The sequence below is a fragment of the Hyaena hyaena genome, unplaced genomic scaffold (assembly GCF_003009895.1).
Source record: "Hyaena hyaena isolate Hyena2069 unplaced genomic scaffold, ASM300989v1 scaffold_91, whole genome shotgun sequence".
NCBI lineage: Eukaryota > Metazoa > Chordata > Mammalia > Carnivora > Hyaenidae > Hyaena > Hyaena hyaena.
Genome location: NW_024080725.1, coordinates 1,599,995 through 1,621,448, shown reverse-complemented (window position 1 = coordinate 1,621,448; position 21,454 = coordinate 1,599,995). Strand labels below are relative to the sequence as shown.

Sequence of the window (21,454 nt, the reverse complement as noted above, 5' to 3'; positions counted from 1 at the left end):
CCTCGCTGGCACGGGGACCGGCCCACCGCCTGCCTCACCGTACACGCACACATACGCGCGCGCGCTCACGTATCCACACATACACGCCCCCCTGGGCATGCACGGTTACCGGCACCACCTCGCCCCCAAGCTCCCACACCCGCCAGGCCGCCGGCCTCCGCTTGTGCCCGCACCGCCGCCCATCCGCGCCATGAGACGCGGACCTCGCCGCGGTGCCCGGGCCCCGGGGGCGGTTGCCGGCGAGGGGCGGGCACCCGGAGGGCCCCGCCCCCGGCCCCGCCCTGCCCCTTCCCCCCACGAGCCGGCCGGGAGGATGTGAGCTCACTCCAGCCTCCCTGCCACGGGCGCCGCCAGGAAGCGTCCGCCCGAAGTCTGTCCACGGGCCGGCCGGGGAGTCAGCGACGCGCCAGGTCCCGTCCCTCCCGGAGCCACACGCAGTAGCTGCCTTCCGGATGGGTACGGAGTGAGGGCGGGCGGCGGGGCGGGGGCAGCGCCCCACTCCTGGACGCCGCGCCGCCAGCGGCCGAGGGTAGCCGAGAGAGCGTGGGCGCGCAGGCGCACGCTCGGCCCCGTCGCGCTTCCGGCCGGGCCACGTGACCGCGCGCGCACGTGTTCCGGCCCCTTGGCGCCGGGGGCCCGAACCTCCTCCCGGGGCGTCCCCGGCCGCCGTCCGCCTAGAGCGGCCGCTGGCCAGCCGGAGCCGCCGCGGGCCGGGCGGGGAGGGGGCGGGCCCGGGAAGCGGCGGAGACGCGGCGCCCGCCCAGCCGGGCTGAGCAGCAGGCCAGGTGCGCTGGCTGCGGCTTCGCCATGAACCCCAGGGGCCTGTTCCAGGACTTCAACCCGAGTAAGTTCCTCATCTACGCCTGCCTGCTGCTCTTCTCGGTGCTGCTGCCCCTCCGCCTGGACGGCGTCATCCAGTGGAGCTACTGGGCGGTCTTTGCCCCCATATGGCTGTGGAAGCTCCTGGTCATCGCCGGCGCCTCGGTGGGCGCGGGTGTTTGGGCCCGCAACCCTCGATACCGCACGGAGGGGGAGGCCTGCGTGGAGTTCAAAGCCATGTTGATCGCCGTGGCTATCCACCTGCTGCTGCTCATGTTCGAAGTCCTGGTCTGCGACAGGGTGGAGAGGGGGACCCACTTCTGGCTGCTGGTCTTCATGCCCCTTTTCTTCGTATCCCCGGTGTCGGTGGCCGCCTGCGTCTGGGGCTTCCGACACGATAGGTCTCTAGAGCTGGAGATCCTGTGCTCTGTCAACATCCTGCAGTTCATCTTCATCGCCCTGAGGCTGGACAGGATTATCCACTGGCCGTGGCTCGTGGTGTTTGTGCCCCTGTGGATTCTCATGTCATTCCTCTGCCTAGTCGTCCTCTATTACATCGTCTGGTCCCTCCTCTTCCTTCGGTCCTTGGATGTGGTCGCGGAACAGCGAAGGACCCATGTGACCATGGCCATCAGCTGGATAACGATCGTCGTGCCCCTGCTCACCTTTGAGGTTCTGCTGGTGCACAGATTGGACGGCCACAATGCATTCTCTTACATCTCCATATTTGTTCCCCTTTGGCTTTCGTTAATAACTTTAATGGCCACGACATTTAGGCGAAAAGGGGGCAACCATTGGTGGTTTGGGATTCGCAGAGATTTCTGTCAGTTTCTGCTTGAAATTTTCCCGTTTCTAAGAGAATATGGGAACATTTCCTATGATCTGCATCACGAAGATAGTGAAGATGCCGAAGAAACATCGGTTCCAGATGCTCCTAAAATTGCTCCAATGTTTGGAAAGAAGGCCAGGGTGGTGGTAACCCAGAGTCCCGGGAAGTATGTACCCCCACCTCCCAAGTTAAGTATTGATATGCCTGATTAAAGCACTCTTCCAGAGAGCACCTATATGTGGACCAGAAACCACACACACACACACAATCCACCTTATTTCTGCCTCTTTGTTCATGCATCCCAACCTTGGAATTGAAAATAAGCTCTAAACACCGTATCATCTCATGCCTTGTTTGAGATTGATGCCTATCAGTTACTCATCAGTATTCACCATAGATAGAGGAGGTTATTTTAAATATATGGCTGTGCGTGTGTGTGCGCGCGTGTGTGATGTGTACATGTATGAGAGAATTGGCTTTCCAGGCTGGTGCTTTAAAAGCTAGCTTGGGAGCAATCGGTTGCATAGTAGGTCTTCAAAGGAAGTAACTATACAGCTGGATTTTTTTTTATGGTACTATGCCTATCAAAAGTATCGTTTAAAAGTATTTTTATACACCGCTAGGCTAAAGTTGTATTTCATATTGTACCTGTTGTGACTTAATCAGTAGCAAATGTAAAGAATTCTCTTCTCCACCGCTTGTTTATAAGCCTTCGAGTTGTTGTTTTTAGTGTTCCTACTGTTAAAATAGTTTTTCTTTGGGTTTCGCTGATGCTGGCCTTTCATATCCTAAGAGTTGAATTTTTCTAATGCAGTGACTCCATGCATTTGTGATATTTATATGAATGTTTTAGCAATGTAATATATTATGTTGAATAATGGTCTGTGTCTTACAATGTATTAAGTTAAAGTATTTTTTTTAAGTTTATGTGTGAAGACACATGTGTATCGCAGATTATCTTTAAAATTGGCTTAAAATGTTAGTATGTTTCCAGTGTGGGATCTCCCCAAGTAGTAGGCTTAGGGACTGAAAATCCCAAGGATCTTAATATTCAGGTGTTAGATGACTCAAATCTGTCCAGGTATAAGGTCTCACACAGTGTGATACTTAGACCATAAAGTAACACTGTTATTTAGCACTTGGAAATGTTCCCAAACGGGCACTGACACCTCTTGAGGAACAACCGAGTTAAGTTCGTGGCCAAGAGCCTGAGAATAAGACTTGGCTACAATTTTTTTAAAAAGTGTTTCTTGGGATGCTGTGGGAGAGTAGCCTTAAACAAAAGACAGCCCAAAACTTCAGGTGTTATTTTAAGGTCCAAGCTTACTGATCTGTCAGCAGCAGGGAAAGAAGAGTTGAGGTTGTTTATAAAATAAGTGCAGTATTTGCTGAGGTATTAGTGGTAGGCCAGGGAATCAGAAAGGCAGAAAGCAGCTTCTGGGAGAAAAATGTTCTTATGGCCGAGAACAAATGAATACTTTGAAAAGGAGGTTGAAATAAAAAGGCATAGTGAGATCATTACTGGAGAAAAGAAAGGAGGGAACCCATTTTTGTCCATTAGCAACTTGGTTAAAACGAGCTAAACTGCTGGCCCTGTGAATTGCATAAGCAACTTGTCTTAACAACCTAGCGAGGGGACAGGCCAGCAGCAAAAGCCAGTCCTGGGAACCCCGGGTGCTTGACAGCCTCAGGGCACCCCAGCTCAGTCACCTAGGACCGCGCCAAGCTTGCTCGCCCGCTCACACACACACCCCTTCTCAGTTTCCACCAGCCTGTGGAACGTGGGAAGCAGCCCTGAGCAGCAGTGGATGTAACATTTCATAACCAAGGATTCATTCATTTTTTTTCAGCTGTTTATATAGGACCTCCTCAGAGCCAGACATGTTTCGGACGTGCTCCCTCCCCACGTGCACAAAGTACATAATCAAAAAAAGTGACAGAAGGTAGTGCTCGTTGTGGGGGGACCAGCGAAGAGCAAGAGTAGGGTGTGCAAAACTCTACCCCGAACTTGGGCCCATCTTTGGATTTGGGGACCATAGAGCCCCGGAGCACCCTTCCCACCCTCAAATAATATTTCAAGGATGTGGATTTGCACTTTGGGAAGCTTCAGTAGTGGAGGAGCAGGTTGCTGGAGGAATCGAGGGGCGGGTTTGGGGGCAGCAGTGGGATCACCAGCCCCTCCAGTCTACGGTGTCAGGCTAGGGGCTTGTTGACAATCGATACAATCCCTGCCGACCGTGAGGGGTCCCTCCCCACACTCACCCCCTCATCCATCCCCCTCCCCCCGGTGTTTGAGAGCCAGGGTCTGAAAGTGACAAGCTTTCTCACTCACCCAGGTGGGCCATTCCCTATCAGGTACCTCTGTTCTGGCCTCAAACCGTTAGATCAAGATGGTGGGAGTGACAAGTTGTGGGAAGTTAGTCTGTGAAAGTTAATACAGCCTCAGCGGTGCGTGGGGACTTAGGAATGGCCTCGTGATGCGGACTCTGCACGGTATTTAGCATGTGTCATAACTGTAGTTCCTCCCGTAAGGCGGCAGGTTAGCAGTCACAGACGCCTCCCGCGCTCGGGTCTGCAAGTCAGTGTGGCGGTTCCACGCCGGGCCCTGGGTCTGATCCAGGCCTGCTGCACAATGTGTCCCTTATTCTGTTGTGGGTCCCAGGTGAGGGAGGAGCACTCCCGGGGTGTGTTCTTTCTCATGGCAGGAGCACAAGCGGCCGGGCCAGCCCTTGCCCACAGGTGTGTGTTGGGCATACTTGTTCCGTTGGCCAGAGCACAAAGCCAAGCCCGACTGGGGGGCGGGGGACCGGTACACACCCAGGGAATGATGACAGCACGGATGTCGCAAGATAGTTTCAAAGATTGGAAAGAAATCACAAAATTTGTAGTAGACGGTGAATCATTTTCCTCCTCTGTGTTACAAACAGCTTGTCATTTTAAAAAGTTAATTGTTTATAATAAAAGCTTTGGGCATCTGGAGGGAGGAAGACCAGGGATTGGAGGAGAGGTGGGGTCCCTGTGGTTAGACCCCTCCTAAGCTACAGCAGGGCCCCGGACGCTCTGCGCCCAGGACAGTTTGGTGACCCTGCTGTACTCTGTTGCTCTGTTGCCACCACCACCCCCTCCCCCCCGCCCCAGGTTTCTGCAGGACCCTTTGGAAAGGCCAAAACACCACAGGGAAGCCTGCCAGGTGGGAGGTGCTGGGAACCGAGGAAGCAACAGTCTTGAGGGGCCCCAGCAGCACCCTAGATGGAAGAAGCAGACCCTTGCAGCCCGCCCCCTCCAGGCTTCTGGGTGGTCCGCGTGACAGGACTGGCCGGGGAAGGACACCGGTCAGGACAATCCGGGTAGTTCGGGGCCAACGGGAGGCCTGGGATCTAGGGCAAGTGCACAGGGGTCACGGAAGGTGCTGCCCCAAACCCGGCGGGGACACACGGGGACCCTTTGGGGAGGATGCTGCAGCTGGTGCCCCGGCGTCGGCCACAGGACCCTGCCATCAAAATAGCACAGGCCACCAGTGCCGCCCCACTCCCACAAGTGATTCTCCGCCGCCTCTGCCTTGCGCTCGAGATGAAAAGTGCCAGGAGGGAGGTGATCGGGTAAAACCTCAGGTGTGCCTGGGTCCTGGCACCTCAAGCTTTGGTAGGAGGGGCCTCTCGGCCAGAACTCACCCAGTCAAGGATTTTGCCCGAAAAGGAGGGGTCCTCTGATGCTGGGTCACCAATGATGATGACAAAAGTCCACTCCACCGATCCCGTGAATCCCGTGACTGACATCCACCCTCATCCCAGGCCACAACTGTGCCTGCAGCCACTGGGTGTCCCCACCCCCAGAAGGGAACTGGGAGTCATCCAAAGCCACTTACCAACTACCCTTGGAGGCGTCGCTCCGCCCTCTAGTTTGTCGTGCTGCTGTCTATTCTAGAAGGTATGGCTTGAAGATCACTACCACAGCGTAGTCCTCCCTGTCCCAACTGCACCTCCTGGGGCAGGGGCGGGGGGCGGGGGGGTGGACCTGATTCTCCTATCTTCCACTGAGAGCATGGACTGCGACAGGCTGAATGCAGAAGCAGACACGGCAGTGCAGCCGCCTGCTTTCTGTTAAGCCAGACATGAAACGTGTGCAAAATGAGAAAACAATTATCACTCTCCTACGCATCAACGAAACGTTTTTGTTTTAGAAAATCCGGTTATTTTTCACTTTAAAAAAAACAACATGGTTTATTGTTTTTAAATGAATGAATTTATTGTTCTTGTTTTTAAATGAATGAATATATTTTTTAAAGCTCTTGGCTTTAATTTCTACCCTGGTGAACGTAGATAGGATTCACTGAAACAAAAGCTCCTTGGGTCCTGGACAACTTCAAGTTCAAGGGGTTCTGTGGCCACACGCTTTGAGAACAGCTGCCCTACATTATAGTGGGGGAAGGAGAGGAAAGAAAATTAAACCTGAGTGAAGTAGAGCAAAACCAGTGTGACACAGCGGGGTTGCAAAATGCCAGATGCTGTGCTTTCTGTGACAGATCACGGGATGGCTTGTGTCCTCTGCCCCTCCACACTCCCTGTGTGCTGCAGGCCCCTGGGCTAGGTGGGTGACTGACCCCAGTGGGGTCACGCACACCGAGGGGCCTGAGCCCGCTGTTGGTCCCTGGCGGTGGCTTTCATTTCACTAGAACTAAGAGGAGCCTAGGGGGCCACCTGAGTCTGGCCACATGCCTATCTCCATTTTGTGGCGGTGGCACTATTTCCCCTCAACAGTCCTTCCCAAGGGCAGCTGTGTTGGCTGGGGTGGTCGGTCCTGACCTCCCGGAGGAAACGGGGAAGGATGGCCACTCCCCAGAGCACACAGGCCACCTTTGCTCTGCATTCGCAGGATGTCCTGTTTGTTAAATGGCTTGCGGAAGGGCGGGGCAGGGGAAGTGGGTTCCGAAGGCTTTCTCCACCACAGCAGCTCAGCCCTCTGCTCCCCACAGCCCCTACCTCTCCCCTCCCGAGTGTGTGTGTGTGTGTGTGTGTGTGTGTGTGTGTGTGTCTTCTCTCAGGCCTCCGCCACAGCCAACCTGGGCCTCAAGCTCCCTCCTGGGACATGAGCAGCATGTGTCCGCCACACCTCTCATCCTGCCCGGACCCCTGCTGGCTCCCCTCCCCTGTCTGTCACGGGCCTGCCCTCCGGGACAAGTGCCTCACGCGACCCATCCGTGAGTGACACCAGCCCTCCTTCCTCTTCTCCACGCCGTGACCCTCCTCCTCTGGCCTCCCTGAGCCACTCTCCGGAGCTGACACTTGACCAGCCACGTGTGGCCGGAGTTCCATCCCTCGAGGCCACCCTGGTGTTTTGGCCTTGCCCTTTCAGGTTTCCAGGGGCGGTGAGTGGGCTGGGAAGTTCAAAGACTTGCCCACCAGCCTAGACCTTTCTGAGAAGCCAGCCCCCCACCACCCAGCACCCTGGGTAACCAGCCGCCAATGGGAACAAAGTCCAGGCCCTCCCACTGTTGGTGACAGTTGCCCCGGGCCAGTGCTGATGTCCAGCCTGGGCTGCCGCTGCCCTGCCCCCCAGGCTGCCCTGCCGCACCCCGGATGCACATCCCCCTCTCCCCTCGGTTGTGCCGCATGTTTAATGACACAACTCCCAGGTTGGCACGGAGGGGGGGCCTTGCTGTCCTAGTCATTTGAACATTAAGGCCCCTTTCTCTACTCAAGCCCTGGCTTGCCCTTCTCTGTCCCTCCCCCACTTAGCCTCCCACTCTGTCCTTGGTCCCTGACAGGCTCTTGTCCCTCTGCAGGGGACACCCGAGCCTGGTCTGGCTGACCCTGAGGACCAGGCCAGACTCTGCCCTAACCCTGCGGTGCTCTCAGTGACCCACATCAGACACACTCCCAAGAGGGAGGAGATCAGGGCTGCGGCCACCTTGGCCCAGGCCCAGGCCTGGTCCCCAGAGTCCAAACATGGCCAGGCATCCAGCCTGGGACTGTCTCTGAGGGTCACCATCCTCCCGAGAGTCTTCAGGCCGAAGTCACAAGTGGGGAGATGGGGCCTGGCCTGGGATGTCCCTGAGGCCCTGCCTACCCATACACCCCACTTGGGACCCCTCAACCGGAGAAAAGGGGTCATTTCAGAGCAGGCCATGGGGCCATCCAGTGTTTCACTGGTGGCCTGGGCCAGCCCCCGGGGTCCATGGGAGGGAGAGGCCTAGAAAGGAAGAGGGTGCCGGCCCTGCCCTGAAGAGGACAGCACGCTCCCACACTGCAGCGCGGAGCAACAATTGGCCATGGCCAAAAACACAGTCTTAGCTCAGACCTTCGTGAACTGGATGGACTAACACAGACTTATTTCTCATGGTTCTGGAAGCTGGAAGTTCAAGTCCAGGGTGCCAGCGAGGTCAGACTCAGGGGAGGACCCTCCTCCCAGCTTGCGGATGGCGACCTTCTAGCTGCGTCCGCACATGGCAGAGAGAGAGGAAGCAGCTCTCTTGTGTCTCTCCTCCTCCCCCTCCCCTCCCCTCCCCTCTCCCTCCCCCTCCTTCTTCGCCTCTTCTTCCCCCTCCTCCTCCTCCTCCTCCTTCTTCTATGTTTATTTATTTATTTAGAGAGCAGGGAGAGAGGAGGGGCAGAGAGTCCCAAGCAGGTTCCAAGCTCTCAGTGCAGAGCCTGATGTGGGGCTCAATGTCATGAACTGTGAGATCACGACCTGAGAGTAGGACACTTAACTGACTGAGCCCCCAGGTGCCCTCATGTCTCTTCTTACAAGGACACAAATCCCATCATGGGGCCCCAGCCTCATGACCTCATCAGAGCCTAATTAGCCCACCCCCAGATACTGTCACAGGGGGAGGTAGAGCTTCAATGTATGAATGCGGGGGTTGGGGGCCACAATTCAGTCCATGCCACACACTATGCACAAAGGCCCAAAGGCAGGGGACCAAGCCCAACGTTCGCTCAGCTCACATTTCCTGAGTACCTACTGTGTACCAAGTGCAGTGGGCTCACCCCACACAAGGCATGGCCCCTGCGCTTGAGAAATTCCCAGGCCCCCCCAGGGCACGCAGGCCTCAGAGTGTCCCAGTGACAGAGATACTCTTATAGAGTGACACCTGTGCTGGGGGGGCGCGGCAAAGGGCAGCCGGGAACCCAGTAGGGCCTCGGCGGAAGTGGGGGTCGGGGGGACGGCAGCCCCAGGAGAGGGGGCTGGGGCAGTGCTGGAGTGTGAGTGGGGCCCGACTGTGTAGACACAGAGCATGGGCTGGCCTGGGGCCATGGAGGGAAGGAGGAAAGCTGCCCTCAATAAGGAACCTCACAAGAAATGCAGAGGCAGAATGAACAGTGAACCGGGCGCCCTGCTGAAGGTCATCCAGGAAGGCTGACCTCCCATCTTGCTTCTGTGGCACTCTTAGCCCCAGCGCTTGGTGATCTGCACCCCCACGGTCACCTGTCACAGCTGCATGTGTCACATCCATCGGAAGCGATGGTCATCCGAGAGAAGCGGTAGTTCCCCTGTGTCTCTGCATCAGGGAGGAAAGCCTTCCCGGAATCCCAAGGCTCTTCCTTCATTCCACTGGGTGGGATCTGGACACAGACTGAAGCTGTGGTGAGGACGGGCGCAGCCCCCACGAGGGTGTAGACCTGCCCTGATTCCCATCCTGACGAGGGTGAAGGATCGCCTTCCTGGGCCCCAGAGGGGAACCTGGGGACAGCAGAGTACCCTGTGGGTGACGGTGGGCAGAGGGGCACTCAAGAGATCGCATGTCCATGTTCCTTGGGAGGGATCCAGGGGGCACGGGAGGGAGTCAGGAGGGGAGGGAAGCAGGGATCAGGTCTTGACTGACCTTGAGAGCTGAAAGGTGAATTTTAATACCCAGAAAGCCATGGAAACTGCTAAAGGACTTAAGCAGATTTCTGTTTTAAAAGATCATTCTATAATAGAAAAAAATTGGAAGGAATCTAAATGCCTAAGAATTAGGGATTAGTTAAATACTTCCTACATACAAAGGCTAGAATCTTGAGCAGTCTCTTAAAAAGATATTTTACAAAGAATTCTCAGAGTCTAAGAAAGCTCAATATTATACTGAGTTGGGAAGGGCAGGGATGGAAATGCAAGATAAAAACAATGTTAAAATATTCACAGGAAAGGAGCACCTGAGTGGCTAGGTGGGTTAAGCTTCCGACCTCTGCTCAGGTCATGATCTCACGGTTCTGTGAGTTCGAGTCCTGCGTCGGGCTCTGTGCTGACAGCTCGGAGCCTGGAAATTGCTTCAGATTCTGTGTCTCCCTCTCTCTCTGCCCCTCCCCTGCTTGCGTTCTGTCTCTCTCTCTCTCTCTCAAAAATAAAATAAAACATAAAAAAATTTTTTTAATTCATAGAAAAAAGACTGAAAGGAATAAACCCAAGTGGTACTTGTCCTTCTTTCTACTTTTTCCACATTTAATCATTTTGCTATGATGGGCATGTTTAACTGTTACCTTTCAGAGAAGGGGGCAATTCTGAATTTTGACAAAGTACACTTGTTCCAGGGACAATGAGTAACGGGGGGAGGGAAAGGTATGAGAGGCATTTTTTAGAACGATCTGTTGAGAACAGGGGTGTAGGGCATGCTGAGTTTGAGATGTGACCCAAGCGGTGAGGTGGGGGGGACAATTCAGAAACTCCCTGGCGTGGGAAGCGAAGGGGGCTTCTGGCAGGGACGACCGCGTGGAGGGTAGAGGGGGGCAGCAGCCCCTTCCCAGACCCCCAGAGCTCTGGGTCCCTGTCTCGGCCTCCCCTTCTGCCCCTTCCTCCGGCAGGAAGACCCCTGAGTCACCTACACTGTAGCTGGGACAGCCAGCCGTCCCCCCCCCCCAGTACAGCCCATGGTGAGTAGGAGAGAGAGGGCCCCATCACATCCTGGACCCCAAGCACCTCCTCTGAGTAGCCCTAGATCCTATAGGCCATGATGATGTCAGCCCCACCCCAAAAGACACTGTGTGCGTCCCCAGAGCAGGGTCTGTTCAGGCTCGGGAGGCAGTGGCCGCGATGGTTATCGGTGCTTTCCAAATGTCAGAAAGAGTTCAGGGGTGGCTTCAGCAACACACACTGCCGCGTTTGCCTCCACTCTCTCTGGCACCTGGAAATCACACGGGTGTGGCTCTTAGCACTCACCCTGCCATCCCGGAGCCAGACACAGAACACGGTCTCCTGGGGGAAAGGGCCCTGGTACGGGCCGGAGACCTGGGTTTAAATCCCCCATGAGGGCCACTGAGCTCTCTGAGCCTTTGGGGTCAACTTTGTAAGGCCACCAAGGAGGTCACCGCTGTGAGAGCCGATGGCCTGAGACACAGGGAGCCAGCCCAACTCTGGGGGCCCCCAAGTGGGGCTGGAAAGCCTGGCAAGTTTCCTATCAGCCCTGCCCTGCCCCTCACCCCCAGTTCACTGGCCTGCGGCCCGCAGCCTCTCTGGCAGTCCATGACCCCCTGGGTCACAGCACCCCTGCACTGCTCACGGGAACCCCACATGGTGGGCTGTGGCCTAGGCCATGAACCCTTCAGCCTTTCCCACACTCCTTCCCCAGACTGGAGTGTCACCTGGGCCGTGCCTCTGTTCATGTCTATACCCCACTGTGTCCAGAGCCCCATAGGTGATCGACAGTTCTCGAGAGAGGGAAGTGAAGTCCAGGTTCAGGGCCTCCTCACGTGATTCACCAACAGACACACCCCGAGCCTGGTTGTCAGGTCAAGGGATTGAGGCACAGCCATACACAGCTCGCTCTGGATGTAAGTGTGTTAGTCTTTGATGGCAGCCATAACAAGGTATCCCCAACTGGGTGACTTGCGATGTTTATCTTCTAACGGCTCTGGAGGTGAGAAATCCAAAGGCAAGGTGGCTGTATGGCCAGGCTCCCTCCCAAGGCCACAGGGAAGACTCGATCTTCGGTGCTCTCCTTACCATCTGGTGGCATCAAGCAATCCTTGGCATCCTTTGCCTTTCAGGCACGTCTCTGCGTCCATCATCACATGCTTTCTTCCGTGTGTGTCTGCATCTCTCTGTCTGGATCTGCCTCTGCTTTCCTTTGTAAGGACCCCAGTCACTGGCTTAGGGCCCCCCAAATCCAGCAGGACCTCACCTTAACTTACAGCTGCAAAGACCCCATTTCCAAATAAGGTTACAACCCCAGGTACAGGGGGTTAGGACTCGAAGAGCTCTTTTGGGGGGGGGGGGACACGATTCAGCCCTAATGAGAAGGGTCACCGTAGGTGGCCTCATCTCTGCAGGATGAGTGAGCCTAAATGGTTAGCAGCGGGATGTCTCCCATGTGGGGACTTTCTCAGCTAGAGGAGCCTCCCTCCGTACCCTTCTGGGGAGCCTCTTCCCGCTCAGGGTCTCTCCCCTTGGCATTGGGGCCCGGGGTGAGGTGAGGCACCCGCTCACAGCGCCCTGAGAGGAAGCCACAGCGGGCCTCAAACCCCACGGGTCCCCTTCTCTGAGGGGTCACACTCGGCCTGAGGGTCCCTGCAGGTGGGTCACCTTCACCTGAGGAACCTTTCCGTGAGGGGGGGCCCAGGTTGCTCTCCGGGCCGAACTATTTTGGGTCAGAAGTCTCTCCTCAAATCCTCCCCGGGGGAAGTTCAGGCTTAATTATCAGGCTAGTGGAGGGGAGAGGCATGACTCTATGCACAGGGCGCAGGATGGTGGTCCAGTCGTAGATTCGAGTTTGTCTGTGGAAGCTCAGAGACGCCCCGCCAGCAGGGGGCGGTGTGGCGCCCTCACCACCGAGTTCAGCGGGCCAGACAGATGGCGGAGGCGGCCTCAGAGCTCTGCCTCTATGGTATCCCCCCCTAACGATGCTACTTTCACTAGTGCTGGAGCTCCCAGAATCTGGCCGCGAGGCCGCTCCTTCGAAGTCCAGGCCCGAGTGCAGCCCTCACCCCAGCACGGTCTGCTTTGGGTCCCCGTGAAGGTGTGCAGCTAAAACCCCCTCTGCCTTCGAGTCTTAGCTTTGGCCCCTCCTCCTCCAACAAGCTTTCCTTGACGCCCCTCCCCACGTACCCTGCTGGATTAGCGGGGTCCCCAGCGGTTTCTACACGTGACTCCCTACCGCGCAGGACCACAGCTACTCAGGCCTGGATCCCCGAGCCCCTCCCCCCCGCCCGCACACTGTCTGCTGGACAATAAACTAGACCTTGAGGATGTTATGCTGAGTGAAGTCAGTCAAGCAGAGAAAGACAAATAGCGTGTGGGCTCCTTATATGCGGAATCTAAAAACAAAACCCAAAGTCACAGGTGCAGAGAACAGGTGGGGGTGGGGTGGGGTTGTGTGAAATGGAGGAAGGGGATCAAAATATACGCACTGCCAGTTATAAAAGAAATAAGTTATGAGCATAGGGATGTAATGCAAAAACAAACAAACAAAACCCCAAAACACACAAGGATAAGCGGGGGTGAGGAACTGAGGGCATTCGCGCCAGCTCCTGGAAGTGTCTGGGGGGTAAGAAGTGAGAAGCCAGAGCAGAGAGCAGGGAGGCGGCAGGGTGGGGAGCAGGGGTGGCGAGAAGCACCCCAAGCCGCTGGGCACAGAGGCGGCCTCCGCAGCCGGGGCACGGCCGCCACTGGGAGTGGCGACGGGAGGGCAAAGGTTCAGGTCCGAGGCCCCGGGAGGAGGCGGGCAAAGGCCAGCCTGGAGCCACCCACGTGATGTGCCAGGCAGGGCAGCGGATCCCACAGCGCCCTTGTTCCTGAGGTCGGAGGGCGGCAGGGTGCCGCAGCGGCGTGGTTCCGGCGCCCCAGCGCCCGCTGCGACCACTCCCAGGGGCGCCACCGGAGACTGGGAGCTGCGATCCAGGCCCCAGCGGCTGGACAAGCCCCGTGCTCTCTCAGCTGGACCTTCCATTCCCTGGATCCAGCAGCGCCTGATGCAGGCACGCACAGCCTTTCTGCCAGAGGGAGGTGCAGGTGGCGCTGAGGCTGGATGGGCCTCTGACTACAGCCTATGTCTGCTGGAGCCGTGAGCCAGTCTGATGGTGGCAGTCCTCTCTTCCTGAATACCTGTCCTCCTGGGGGCCACTGTGAGACCTCTGGACACTCCAGGCCCAGGGTGGCCCCAGGCTCCTCAGCTGGGGATTGTGGCCGCCCTCCGCTCCCCCACCCCACCAGCTCCCTCTCTGTCCCCAGGACACAGGGCTCAGGCAGCCTGCCCAGCACCTTCACCTTTGGGGCCCTCTCATCCCCGCCTCGTGGAGAGGCTGGGAGCCACAGAACGCTGTGATGTGCCAGGCTCAGGGCAGGAGCGTGGCACCTGGACCCGCCCAGCAGTCCTCCCCACCCCCACGCCACCTCAAGGGGACCCATTGCACCTCTTCTGGCTCAGGGTCCACCTTACCGTGGGTGGTTTTTTTTTTTTTTTTAAGTTTATTTTTGAGAGAGAGAGAGTGCACACACATGTTCATGCATGTGAGGAAGAGGCAGAGAGCGAGGGAGAGAGAGGATCCCAAGCGGGCTCCACGCTGTCAACACGGAGCCCAACACAGAGACACAATTTCCATCTCACAAACCATGAGATCATGACCTGAGCTGAAATCAAGAGTCAGATGCTTAACCCACTGAGCCACCCTGGCGTCCCCATTGTACCGTGTTTTTATATGCCAGCTGGGCTCGGGTCAAGGGCACTGGAAGAACGTGAGAAAGTGATGGCCAGCACCTTGAAGGGGAAGGAGAGGCCAGCCTGCCCTGACAAATGAGACCCAGCAGGAAGTACAGCAGGTGAGCACACGGCTCTGCTGGCCGGGTGACCAGGGGGAAGTGGGGGCTGGGCTGACTTCCCATCACTGGCAAGTTCTATGTGGGGATGCAGCCTGGCGCCACTCCTCCCACTCCGGCCTTGTCCCGGTGCCCAGGGCCCCGGTAATGACCATGATATGCCAGGCAGGAAGGTACGAGACTGCATCAACCCCCACTGTACGCTTCGGTCCTGAGATGGAAGTCCCCCTCTGTCCCCCAACCCCGTGACCCAGAGCTCCCCTTTGAAAGACTCCCCACACTTACCATTCACGCTTGTGATTTGCAACTACCCCCGTGGCCGTGGCTGTGGCTGGTGGGTCAGTGGCTCAGGGAGCGCAGGCGCTGCTGATTTAAAAGACGGGATCTGTGTGCAAATTCCTTTCAGTTTTCTCAGGGAGTTCAGGAAGGACTTGAGGAGTTTCTGCCTGTCCCTTTCTGTGATCTTCCTGACTTCAGCGCAGTTTTCTCAGTTTGGAGGTTTTTCATGCAATCTTGAAGTGATCCGTTATTTTATCGTCTTCAGTTAATTTTGTGTGCATTCCTTTCCTCTTTTTCAATTTGCTGGTAAGTACTGGACCCAGCTGCCTAAACTCATTTCTCTAAAACTGCCTTTGCTTCCTCTTCCAGGTCCCCCGAGGAATACTCCCAAGTTCCCACCTCCTCACCCTCCTGGGTCCTGAGTTGGCTTACACTTCCTCTCCATCCTGTGGCTCCTTCTACTTCCCCAAAGGGGAAAACTGCCGTCCAAAGCATCTTCTACGGTTCTCTACAGTTCTTCGGTTTGGTAGATTGTGCGGGCTGTTTTGGCTGAAGCTACCTGAAAGGTGATGTGTTTTCATCCATCTTCTTAATCTTTCTGGTGGGGCAAAGCCATTACCCCAACTTGTCTGAATATCACAGTCTCTCATCTTGCAGGTATTTTGGAAAATTCCCTGTTTTATTTTTATTTTTTTACTTTTTAAAGTCTATTTATTTTGAGAGAGAGCATGCACAAGCAGAGGAGGGGCAGAGAGAGATCTCAGGCAGGCTCCACGCTGTCAGCACGGAGCCTGATGATGTAGGGCTCAATATCGTGAACCGTGAGATCACGCCCTGAGCCAAAATCAAGAGTCAGACATTGAACTGACTGAGCCACCCAGGCACCCCAGAAAATTCCCTATTGTAAGCTCAAGAGATCGAGTGTTTGTGTTTCCTTTTTCCAACAAGAAGAAAGTTATCTTACATAATTTTGAATCCCAAGAGAGGACTCCATAGCTCATTGGTTCAATCACTTAATGACCCCATCCAGGACCTATGTCTTTCCATCTGCTTCCATAGTGACTTCAGCCTCAGCCCAGTGAGTAAGATGGCCACGGCAGGGCCCAGCGACATGAGAGAGAGCATCACATCCATTGGCTCTCTGCTGAGAATGAGGAAACCCTTTCCCAGAAGGTTTCCAGCAGCTTTCTCTTCCCACATCATTGGCCTGAATTCTTTCTTTGTTTAATCGCATCTATAAATATATACAAGAAGGTTTGCCACTTTTGCCATTTTTAAGTATACAATTCTGTGGCATTCATTGTACTCACACAGTTGTGCAACTGTCCATTCTATCCATTTCCAAAACCTTTCCATCATCCCAGACACATACTCTGTAGCCATCAAGCAAGAACTCCCCATTCCCTTCTCTCCCCAACTCCCCAGGAACCCTGTCTCTATGAGTTCGCCAATTCTAGATATTTCAGGTAAGTGGAATCATAGCGTATTCATCCTTTTGGGTCTGCTTCTTTCATCTAGCTTGTTTTCAGGGTTCATCCACGTTGTAGCTTCTATAAGAATTTCACTCTTTTTTTGGTCCATCATGTGGATAGACCACATTTTGTTTATCCACGTCCGCTGATGGGCGTTTGAGTTGTGCCCTCCTTTTACCTATTGTGAATAAGGCTGCAACAAACGGCAACACACAGGGATCTCTTCAAGGCCTTGTTTTCAATTTTTTTGAGTACATACCTGGAAGGGAGATTGCTAGATCATACGATAATTCTCTTCAGCTTTCTGAGGCAGTGCCAAACTATTTCCCACAGTGTCTGCACCGTTTTACATTCCCACGAGCAATGTATCAGGCTTCCAATTTCTCCACATCCTTGTCAACACTTAGTTCTTTTTTTATGATAGCCATGCCAGTAGATGGCATCTCATTGCGGTTTTGATTGCTTCCCTAACGATAAGTATATTCAGCAACTGTTCATGTGCTTATTGGACATTTGTATATTTTCTTTGGAGAAATGTCTATCCGGGTCCTTTGCCCGTCTTCTAATTGGGTTATTCATCCTGTTATTGCTGAATTTTCTCTCTTCATACATTCTGGGTATTAACTCCCTATCAAGTATGTGATTTGCAAATATTTTCTCCCATTCTCTGGACTGTCTTCACTCTGTTGATAACATCCTTTGAGGCACAGAAGTTTTTTAATTTTGATGAAGGTGAATTTATCCATTTTCCTTTTGTTTCTCATGCTTTTGGAGTTATATCTAAAACCCCACTGCAAAATCCAAGGTCATGAAAATATATACCTGAGTTTTCTCTTGGGAATTGTATGGTTTAGTTTGTATATTTAGGTCACTGATCCACTTGAGTTCATTTTTGTGGACACTGAGGCAGAGATCCAATGTCATTCTTTTGCAAGTGGAAATTCAGTTGTCCCAGCATCACTTAAGAGACTATCCCTGGGGCGCCTGAGTGGCTCAGTCGGTTAAGCTTCCAACTTCGGCTCAGGTCATGATCTCATGGTTTGTGGGTTCGAGTCCCGCTTCAGGCTCTGTGCTGACAGCTAGCTCAGAGCCTGGAGCCTGTTTCAGATTCTGTATCTCTCTCTCTGACCCCCCCCCTGCTCATGCTGTCTCTCTCTCAGAAATAAATAAGATATTTATTATAATAAAATATTTATAAAAGAAACTATCCCTTCCCTATTGAATGGTCTGTATGTCTAGCCTTAGGCCACTACCACACTATTTGATTACTGTAGGCTTGTAGTAAGTTTTATTTATTTATTTATTTATTTATTTATTTATTTATTTATTTTGAGAGAGAGAGAGAACTTGGTGGAGGGGCAGAGAGAGAGGGAGAGAGGATCCTAAGCAGGCTCCACGTGCTCACAGCAGGGCTCAAATTCACAAATCGTGAGATCATGACCTGAGTCAAAATCAAGAGCAGGACACTTAACCAAATGAGGCACCCAGGCTCCCTGTAGTAAAATTTCAAACCAGTAAATGTGAATCTTATGGCTTTGTCCTTCTTCAAGACTGTTTTGGCTACTCAGGATCCCTTGAAATTCCTTATGAATTTCATAGGCTTTTCCATTTCTGCACAAAAGGCTGCTGGAAAGTTGTTGGGGATTGCATTGAATTTGTAAATCTTTTGGGATGTTTTTGACTTTTTAACAATATTGTCTCCCCACCCATGAACATATATTTCCACTTATTTAGGTCTGCTTTATCTTTCAACATTTGTTTTGTTTTTAGTTTTCAGCGTAGAAGTTCTTATTTTTGGTTAAATTTAGCCCTAGTTATTTTATTCTCTTAGATGCTATTGTAAACAGAACTGTCTTGTTAATATCTTTTTTCTTATTGCTTTTACAAGTGTAAAGAACCACAGTGCATTTTTGTGTGTGGATCCTGTACCCTGAAACTTGACTGAATATTTACTAGCTCTAGTAGCTTTCTTGCAGATAGTTGGGATTTTCTATACATGGGGTTATGTCATCTGCATATACAGTTTTGTTTCTTCCAATTCGATTTAGATGCCTTTCACTTCCTTTTCTTATCTGATTTTCTGCCTAGGACTTTCAGTACATGTTGAATAGCAGTCGTGAACTGGGCACTTGCCTTGTTCCTGATTTCGGGAGATCTTTCAGCACTTTATCATTGAGTTTGGTGTTAGCCGTGGTTATTTCCTATATGGTCTTTATCACACTGAGCCACTTCCCTTGAACTTCTAGTTTTCTGTTTTTCTCATGCAAGCGTGTAAGATTTTGTCAAACACGTTTCTGTGTTAATGGAGATGATCATTCTTCCCCTTTCATCCTATTAGCGTGTTGTATTACATTGGTATTTTTGTGTTGAACCACCTTGTCCTCCTGGTATAACCCCACCTTGGTCATGGTGTACAACCATTTACTATGCTGCTGGATTCAGTTTATTGGTATTTTGATGAGGATTTTTGCATCTATATCTATAAGGGATGTTGGTTTGTAATTTTCTTGTGATATCTTAATCTGGGGTAAGGGAGAAGGGAGCTCCAAAGCTCTAAGCAGAGCCATGTAGGCGGCTCCAGAAAATCTGGAGGCAGGACGATCAGCCTCATTGGGTCAGCAGCATGGCCTGGGAGAGCACTGCTGGCACGGAATCTCCATGCAGGCAGAACTGTTGTGGTGGACGCTCATTGCCGTGCACCGAATATCTAAGAGGGAGCCTAGCACATAGTAGATGCTCAGTCAATAACTGTTGAATGAATTGATGAATACAAAGTTGGAAGAGACCCAGGCTGACAGGCTATTGCAGGTGTTCTATTTCTTGACTGTGGTGCTACAGCGCCCCCCTGTGGAACTGGTGGGGAGAGCCACCTAGATGCGGGCAGCTCTAGAATGACAGGCAGCGTCAAGGCAGAGGTCAAAGGGCTCAGGACGCAGCCCTCAGCACTCTGCTTGCTAAGGGAGCAGAGGGTCCCAAGACTAGCCCAAATCAACCAGGTCTTCCTAAGGAGCTGGGTCTATGTTCTGGCTCCGCTGGAGATAAGCGGGCACACCTGGGTCCATATCATGACCGGGACAAGTGTACCAGCTATGGCCTAGACGCACTGCTCACCAACCCCCGCGACACACACACACACACCCCCGGATGTCAGTAATAGGAGGCTCGTTCACCAGTATCTTAGGGAGACGGCCCTCGGGGGAACCCTGTGTACTGAAGGAGGTAACCCCCACACCCTAGTGAGCACGGATCCTGCTGGACCGAGATCCAGGCAGGCAGGCCCGGGGCTTCCCAGAGAGAGCCCAGAGGCTGGAAGGACAGATTGTGGGTCTGGGGAAGCGCAAGGTTGGACAGGGTTTCACAGCACAGGCCAGGCTCACCCCGGAGCTCTTGAGATAACTTTATGGATAAACAGACCAACTGCTTTCCTCTTACCGCACGTCAGCAACACTGTAACCAGCCCATCACAACTGTGATTTGCCTTTTAGGATAAGCCCATGGGAAAGCGAGTGGGTAAAAATGATGACACAGGAAGTTCTAAGTAACACACAGATGTGGCGACACTGCAGTCTGTTAACACAGTGAGGTGAGCGATAGGTTGTCCGGGTGCGCCTGGGACGTCCCTGGTTTTAGCACTGCAAGTCCCACGTCCCAGCACCCCCTCAGTCCCAGGCATGCCGGGACGATTGGTGACCTGTATGTGAAGGCCTGAGGCTTGGGATGTGCTGAATCCAGGCTGAGCGTCATCCAGATGTGGCTCAAATCCTGGTCTAACACCCACCGGCAGCCACACTTCCTGGTTCTTCGTTAAGACCACAGAAGTCGTGGTAAGGAGTAAATGGCGAAACCTGAATTAAGGATCGAGTGGGGTCCGTGGAACAGAGTAGGTGCTTAATGGGTTTAGCATTCATTCAACAATTTTTTTTACAATAAAAATTGTGACAGTTTTATGCAAGAACTGCTGAAGTGTTAGTGTTTAATATTTAACAGCACAACTGACCAAGGTCCCAGATGTGAAGTGACCATGTTCAAGAAACCAGGAGGGAAATCACTCTATAAGCTCGTGGAGTATATGGCAGGAAGAATGCACACGTTATAATAGAAAAGCTGTCTCTAGATAGTGGTTGCTTCAAAAAGTCATTTGGGGAGCACATGGGGGGTTCAGTCGGCTAAGCATCCAACTCTGTTTCAGCTCAGGTCATGATCTCAGTCTGTGAGTTCCAGCCCTGTATTGGGCTCACCGCCATCAGCACAGAGCCCACTCTGGATTCTCCATCTCCCTCTCGCTCACTCTCTCTCAAAAGGACCATTAAAAAAAATTTTTTTTTTAGGGGCGCCTGGGTGGCTTAGTCGGTTAAGCGTCCGACTTTCGCTTAGGTCATGATCTCGCGGTTCGTGGGTTCGGGCCCCGCGTCGGGCTCTGTGCTGACTGCCAGCTCAGAGCCTGGAGCCTGTTTCAGTCTGTGACTCCCTCTCTCTCTGACCCTCCCCTGCTCACGCTGTCTCTCTCTCCTAGAAATAAATAAAACGTTTAAAAAAAAATTTTTTTTTAAAGCCATTTGTTCTTCTCTTGGCTTGTAAAAATAGTGTTCCGGATTCCAGGGTAAGTTAGCAAACTTCAGCTCTTTGGCGTGGTAGGTATTTTGTTGTCACCTTCCAGTCCTTCCGCCCCAGCCTGTGTCGCGAGGTCTGCAACGCTGTTCTCCAGGTTGTCCGTGTGCCTACTCGTGTCACCAATTCTTCCAATGATCAGGTGGGACGTGGTCTGAAACGTGCGGAGCATCTGTTGCAGGAGTGTCTGCACCATTGAGGGGAGATCTTGCAAGGTCTTGGGGTCAGTGTCAGTCATGTCCCCGGTTCCCAGCTTTCATTCAACAACTATTTAAGCACCAACTGCACGCCAGGAAGCGTGCTAGGTGCCCCCGATGCAGCAAGGGGTGAGCTTCTATTATCAGGAGGGCAGTTAAGTAACTCACAGGTGCGGAGAGTGGAGATGGGCTGATGCTGGGCGCAAAGGGGGACATCTGGAGGAACTGATGTGCGACCTGAGCCCTCGACGAGAAGCCTCGAGGAACGGGGCCTGGGACCACGGAGTTCCCAGCAGATGGAGGGAAGGCCGGTCAAGAGCGAGGGCAGGCCATGCAAAGGAGTGGAAGCTGGCAGCGCCACTAGCGGCCATGCTGTGGAAGCCAGCAGAGGAGTTTGAATTCCTTGTCCCGGGCAACTGGAGGTCCTTCCGGTTTCGTGCAGAAGGAGGAGCATGAGCTTGTTTCCAGCTACAGCCGGAAAATGGAGTCACCTGATGAAGGCAACTGCCTGATGCAAGTCAAGCCAG

The 21,454-nt window shown here is 53.5% G+C and overlaps 2 protein-coding genes across 2 annotated transcripts; one reads left to right on the top strand and one right to left on the bottom strand.

The window, feature by feature from the left end:
* Positions 1-318: 318 nt before the first annotated feature.
* Positions 319-2,575, top strand: TMEM185B (transmembrane protein 185B). Its single transcript, XM_039234868.1, has one exon. The coding sequence runs from the start codon at positions 808-810 to the stop codon at positions 1,858-1,860; it is 1,053 nt and encodes a 350-aa protein (XP_039090799.1). The 5' UTR covers positions 319-807; the 3' UTR covers positions 1,861-2,575.
* An 18,162-nt stretch (positions 2,576-20,737) lies between these two features.
* On the bottom strand, positions 20,738-20,968 carry LOC120233555 (heat shock factor-binding protein 1-like). The gene has a single exon (XM_039234875.1). The coding sequence runs from the start codon at positions 20,966-20,968 to the stop codon at positions 20,738-20,740; it is 231 nt and encodes a 76-aa protein (XP_039090806.1).
* Positions 20,969-21,454: the final 486 nt, after the last annotated feature.